Genomic DNA, 6,887 nt, shown 5'->3' with positions numbered 1-6,887 from the left:
GGAAGCAGGCTAAAGCATGAGGCTGGAAAGGATCTTCCGAACATCGGCTAAGCTAGTGACAGTACTTGGATTGCATTGGGCCATCTTCTGTAGCTGGGTGAGGGCCAGGTGATTTCCTGCAGGTTTGGGGAGAGGCACCTGAATGGAAGGACACAGGAGAAACATGGTGGCAGCTGGCTTAAACAAACGGCCCTGGGAGCAGCAGCAGAGACAACAGCTGCGGCAGCGGGGCTTGAATCAAAAGCTGGGCACTGCAGTCAGACATCTTGCCTGTCAACATCATGTCCAATGGCAAGTGATGGCCACCAGTCCCCCTCCTGGTGTGACTCAGTGGTCATGGCTACAAGCCCTTGGATACGTTAGCCAAGTGGCACTAAATGGCTGTTAGCAGATGGAGCAGGCACTGGGCTAGTCCTGCAGGGAGTCCACAGAAAGGGTGAGCACAGGTGCTCCTCTCCTCACTTGGCCTAATCAACACTAAAAGCTGGACACAAACTAACCTTCACTTCTGCAATTATATGAGTGTTTTGCCTGCAAGTATGTCTATGCCACATGAATGCCTTCTACTCCCAAAGGCCAGAAGAGTGTCAGATCTCCTAGGGCTGGAGTTAGACAGTAGTGAGCTGACATCTGGGTGATGGGAATCAGGCCTTTGGAAGAGCAGTGATTTTTCTTGTTTTTGTTTTCAGACAGGGTTTCTGTGTAGCCCTGGCTGTCCCGGAACTCTCTGTAGATCAGGCTAGCCTGAAGCTCACAGATCTGCCTGCCTTTGCCTCCCAAAAGCTGGGATTAAACGTGCACCACTGGCCCAGCCTGTGCCCTTTAAGCTGGTATCTCCAGCCCCACTCAGTTTAAGACCTGCTGGCATGCTATGATCCTTTAATCGCCCCACCTCCTGTCCCTGTGTACAACTAGTTGGGACACAAATTGCCTGGCCATCGCCTCCCCTGAAAGGTGTGCACTGCTTACAAGAAATGCGGAGGTGGTCCCTGGGGTCAAAGGACTGTGCTTGAGGCTTGGGCACACTTCTGTTTGCTGCTGTTTTTCTAACCCTGACACAACTCTTCCCAGGTGATATAGGTGCAATGCACTGTGGGTATCCTGGGGAGCCTCTGCCAGTCCCATCAAGAAAATTGATGCTGGAGCCCTTCAGAGACCCAGAATGGGGACAAAGGAGAGTGGGCATTGTGTCTCCTCATTGGCTGAATGAGGGTTTCAGTCCTAACTGTGAGGTCAGCATTCATTCCCCAGGAGCCATTAATGATGACCACAACATTATTTTAAATTCCTTGTTTATTTTTCTGTATCTCAAATCACAGAATAGTATGATACAATTTTTCTCAAGCTCAACATACTCATTTCAGATGTTATCTTCTTTTACTCTTACAGTATGAACAAAGATGTGTGAATTGAGGGAAAAAATCAGTCAAAGCTTATTAAGACTCATACATACTTCCTAGGTACACCCTGAGCTTCTATCTGGAGTGGGTGCAGGGAGCAGAAAAAAATATTTAAATTGTGTCTCTTCTGGGTAGGTGGACCCTGAGTCACTCGTAGTGGGACACTGTTTAAGACTTGTTGGTTACCTACTGGAAGGCATTTCAAAAAACACAGAAATAAGTATACAGAAATAGCTCTTCTATAAAAAATTCCATACAAAAATAATATTTATGCAAAGTTTGAGATACTACAAAATAATTTATTAGCCTGTGTACTCAATCTAGGAACAAAAATCTCTTGGTGATCTAGGCTAACAACCTCATCCCTTCTGTCCAGGTAAAGTGTAGCAGGGCAAATGGGGTACCCAGGCACTTCACAGCACTGATGGGGTCCCCGGAACTCAGACCTGGACAACCACAGCAGGCGGAGGACTGATCCCATTTCTCAGTGTCATCTTACTACTAGTGGGAAAAGCAACATAACCTGCAGAGAAGCCGCTTTCAGAGAGGTGGCTCGAGCACTGGAGATAAGTATGAAAAATCAAACCAAACCAGGAGTCCGGATATGCAAAACTAGCATACTTAGGAGTTTGAAGTCAAGCATGGCAAATCAATAGCTTCTGAAGTCCAAATAGATTGGTTGGAAACAAGTCCCTATGGTCCAGATGGTAACTCCACCTCTTAAGCCCCTATGGGTGTCCAGAATAAATGGCCTTGGCCTGGGGAGGGTCTCTTGTGACTGTGACCATCTGCACCTGGAGTCCTGAGAGGCCAAAGCTGGCAGTGCATGACTGGGCTTGGGGGAAGAGATCCCTTGAGTTCCTCAGGGTTTTTTTGGCACTTGTCAAGATTGGTGCTGTCTGGATGGCCCATGGTGAAGGTGTGCTCTACAGTAGGCAAAGATGCTCCGAGGGAAGAGACAAACGGGAGCAGACTGCAAAAGAGGCTAAGGGATGCTGGCCGCAAGCTCTGCACACTTCCATTTCTGACTGAGTGGTCCTAAGAGATGCTCTCTCCCTTCCTCAGACACTAGTAGAGAAGACACAAACCCCGACTTTCCACTGTGGCTACGATGGTTTCTAAAGTAGCTTTTTAAGCAGAGAGGACCAAGATCCACTCTGCTAGGATGACAACGGGCCAAGGCACTGGTTCTAAAGTTTTTAAAAAAAATATGTAACATGTAAAAATAACCTAAGATCTTCCTTATCTGAAAGAAGTCAGACAAGCAGTTTTACACTGAGGGGTGGCCACCTATCAGATCGGCTTTGCACCTGTCAAGGACTCCTGGGAAACATGACATGCCAAAATTTTCTGCCCTACCCCCCCTAACATATTGTGAACACAGATGTAGGAAAACGATCCTACAAACTAACTGTAACTTCGGGTATATATAAGAGGTTACTTCCTGAGGCTTGTTAGGAAGATTGATCATATTAGGCTCCCCGCTTTGAGTGTTATAGTATTTGGCTCAAGTATAGGTTAACAGCATAGGTGAACTGAATTAGTGAGCTGGAAGGCACGTTCTGTGGATCATTCGGGTGACTGCCATAGGTTTCTGGCATGCACAGTAGTCTAAAAAACTATATATTAATAACCATCAGTGCTTAGAGGAACTGATTGTTCAAGGTGTAGAAAACTAGGAAGCCCCCCGGGAGGCAGGTTCTTAGGTTTATAGAGTGTATTTCACGGAAGCCAGCCCATATGCAGCATGGGGGTAATCTTCCATGTGTTCATCACAAGCTGCATCTATGTATTAGCAACTTAGAGAGCATATGTGAACTCTTCATCTCAGATCACTGGCCTGTGAGGTAGTTCAAGGCAATGAGGCCAAGAACTCTGTGGGCTTGCTACAGTCCTCACTTGGCTTGTACACAGGTAAAGCAGCTGAGTTTGGTATTTTAATTCCCTCCCCCAGAACAAACCCTGTCCATGCTTACCACTAAGGAAGAAAATTTCAAAGCCTTATGCAGCAGACTTAGTGAATAAGGACAGCCCATTTGTTGGAGTGAGCTAGCTTATAACCTTGAGCAGCCTTCTTGTTCTGTGTGTGGTTATAGCACAAGCAGCTGAGGCCATTCCTGTCATCTGCCCGTTTGTCTGTCTGTCTGTCTGTCTGTCTGTCACACAACACACGTGCACACACACACTCTGTTCAGACTGTCTCAGGGCATAAATCATGTTATACTTGGAGCAGCTCTGACACTTTTGACAAGCAGTCGGTTTAGATAGGAAGAGCAGAATGAGGAAGCCTGCAGGAACCAGTGGGCCATTTCTTCATCTGGATTGTCTGATAGGGATATTCTGAGAACAGACTGGGAATTATCTTCCAAAAATTACTGATTGAGTACTGCTACTGTTCTGATTACATATTGCTAACAGGAGGAGTTCCTCATTTAGTCTTTAAAAGAATTGAGAAAGATGCAAACATGTGTCCACCAGCCTGTTTTCTGGGGGACTTCTTAGAGGGAGGAGGATTCCAGTGAGTTCTTATCTTCCTGTGTAAGGCACAATAAATGCAAACAGTGAACAGACTTCCAGTGGGGACAGGCAAAGGGCACCTAAGCACCGGCGGCTGCTCAGCTGCGTAGCCTGTGGACCTGCTCTTCACACAGTGTAGAACCAGAGCCAGCTGCTGCCCATGTGATCAGGAGAGTGAGACTGACAATGAGAAACTCAACCTTAAGAGGGGAAAGCCTTTTGACACATTAAGCAGTGTGCCCAGCACCTTTGGGGGAGGCAACCACTGTGTACCCCTCCTACAAAGAAGCCAGATGCTGTGACCACAATTTAACACCCCCTTCCGTTTTGATTCCTGCACTATGATTTGGGGGAGGCAACCACTGTGTACCCCTCCTACAAAGAAGCCAGATGCTATGACCACAATTTAACATCCCCTTCCGTTTTGATTCCTGCACTATGATTTGGGGCTGCTGGACCCAGATGGATGTTTAAGGGAGATAAAGACCAGAGTTCATTCTTTGTAACTTCTCAATTTAGGCTCTTCCTTTTTTCTGTACTGCATCATGGTCTCATTTTGTAGCCATGGCTGGTTCCAAACCTCTGGTGAGTCCTTTGCCTGCCTAGGATTACAAGTAATCCTCTTGGTTCAGGGTTACACCAGCAGCACCTGATGACCACAGTAATCTTAGATGTCCTCAGCAGTGTATCACAGGGGAACGGGGCATGACAGTGATAGTTAGGATGGTCAGGGGCGGGGCACACAAAGATTGAGTCTCTGCTTGCCCCACCTCAGACAAGGATGCCATGAAGCCCAGGCTGGCCTTGAACTCAGTATGCAGCCAAGGTTGACTTGGAAGTGTGCTGGGACCAGAGGCATACAACATGTGCAGTGTGCCCGCCCCTTTCAAGCCCTGCTGTTGTCAGTGTAAAGCACACAGCAGCAGGGATGAGATAAAAGGAGACGTTCCTTGAGAACTCTTGCACGGATTTAGTTGCCTGGTAAAAGAAATGGGTGTAATGCGTGCATTTGCTTTAAGTTCTGAAACATCTTAGGACCAGTAGGTCAGTATTTTGAAAACTAAAAAGCAACTGATGCCCTTGACCTCTCCAGGTCTCTGCTAGGCTCCCCTAAGTACAGAGACAGAAATGCATCGCTAACAGGAGGTAGCTCCTGTTGCATACTGGACCACTTTTCTCTGACAGTCTGGTAAGAAGTGTGTTCTAGAGCTCATGCCAAGACAACCTGCCGGGACCTTTGTGCCCCTTGAACACTTGGGCTTGCACTACAGCTTCCTTCTGATACAATGAGTTTCCTCTCAAAGGAACCTAAGCTGTATCTGCACATTCATACTTATCACTGTTAACGGCCTCACAACATTCAAGCCAACCGAAGCTTCTGCTTCCGCTCAAGCTTCCCCTATAGGACTAAGAAGAACAGCACTTTGGACTGAGCTTGGTGTAGGGCCCACAGACGCCAGGTACACAGAACCAGGACAAACACATGTGACTTGATCTGGCTTCAGAACTGATTCCATTCTCTGCCCCTGTTCAAGGCCGTAATGTGTTAGTTACATTGGGTTTGGCTTGGCAGTGGATGTCCTGTGCTCCCCTACTGAGAGGAGCAGAAATCACAGACATGCTGCAGTAGTCTCATGGCAACTCTGGCTTTGTATCCACGAATGACATACCACATTAGCACAGATGCAGTCAACTGGAGTGTTCAAGGTTTTAACAAAAACACTGAATATTGAGTTAGTTTGAAATGCAATTTACCCAGGAATAAATCTGATAAGGTCATTTTGATAATTAAAATATGAAAAAATAACATGTACAAGAGGACAATGATGTTCATATTCTTGAAATAAAGACAAAAATAATGACATTTGGTTCATTCTCACAAATTGCACATGGGTAAAATCACACAGTACTGCAGACAGCTATAGACAAGCAATTTGGTCAAAGAATTTGCTTCTTTGTTCAACTGTAAATTAAAAAGCTGTATGAAATGCATAGCTTTGATTAAAACTATAAATACAGTTTCCTTCTCAGTAAAAGTCCAAATTTAGAATGCTTGCAAAAGGCAGTGCTGGCAGTTTTTAATGCACATGGAAATGCTATTCTATCTTGGCTTCCAGAAGTAGCCCTAGAAACAAACTCCTATGCACCAATGCATTGACAAATGGTCACTTCAGTTTACTGTAAATTATTCTAAATATCACCTAGGTACTTATAAGGTAGCGCTTGCTCCCTTCTAGAAGCTAAGGCAGCAGATGTGCAAAGCACCTCAGCTGGGCCTCCAGCTAGCTCAGCAGTTCATCTGTGCTCCTCAGGCCACAAGCCTGCAAGCTACATCCCTCACTGTACACTCACGGGGATTTCCAGGATCACTTTTGCCTGTAAAAGGCAGCCCGACAAGGGAGAAAACTGCATACCGTTCCTTGCAGCAATCTCAAGTCTAAATGCTGACACACTGTGGGGTCTTCAAACCCCACCTCCCTGAAAACAAACCTCATTCACTGCCATTCTTCATGGATTATTCCTGTCTCTTCAGAGAGCATGCTTTGTTGGCGATGTAACCTACTGCTCTGTGGCTCAGTTTTCTTCCACGCTACATTAACTTTCATTTCAATCATCTCAGCCTTCATGTAATTTGCTTATTGTGTTTCTCTAGTTTTCACTAAACACAAATGCAAACAAAGGCAAAGACTGAAGCAATCATTTCAAAACACAAGAGCTCACACTAAAGACACACATGAGCATCACAGGTTAAAACATGAGTTTTTTCCTGTCTTTATTCTGGGGAGGAGGAGTCTTCCTCCTCATCTTCCTCGTCTTCCTCGTTGAATGAACAAGGGGTCTCGCCGCGGGACTCAGAGCAGTGAGAGGCCGCACTACTGGACTGGTGACTGTCTGAGGCAGGAAACTGCCCAGTCGCTAAGGCCACTTCAGCATCCAAGCACAACCCCTGGTTTACACTAGTGAGTAAGT

General features: G+C 46.1%; 1 protein-coding gene across 13 annotated transcripts in view; it reads right to left on the bottom strand.

Moving 5' to 3' along the window:
* Positions 1 to 1,275: 1,275 nt before the first annotated feature.
* The window catches only part of Tfdp2 (transcription factor Dp-2), a 115,170-nt gene continuing 109,558 nt past the window's right edge, over positions 1,276 to 6,887 (bottom strand). For all 13 annotated transcript variants that reach the window (XM_040739657.1, XM_040739663.1, XM_040739660.1 and 10 more), the window contains one exon: positions 1,276 to 6,874. In XM_040739657.1, coding sequence (XP_040595591.1) covers positions 6,691 to 6,874 — 184 coding nt within the window. In that variant the 3' untranslated portion in view covers positions 1,276 to 6,690. The remainder of the gene's footprint in view (positions 6,875 to 6,887) is intronic.

The sequence above is a fragment of the Mesocricetus auratus genome, unplaced genomic scaffold (genome assembly GCF_017639785.1).
Source record: "Mesocricetus auratus isolate SY011 unplaced genomic scaffold, BCM_Maur_2.0 Super-Scaffold_100691, whole genome shotgun sequence".
In the NCBI taxonomy this organism is placed as follows: Eukaryota; Metazoa; Chordata; class Mammalia; order Rodentia; family Cricetidae; genus Mesocricetus; species Mesocricetus auratus.
The sequence above is the reverse complement of the archived record's forward strand: the minus strand, read 5'-3'. Positions and strand labels throughout refer to the sequence as shown.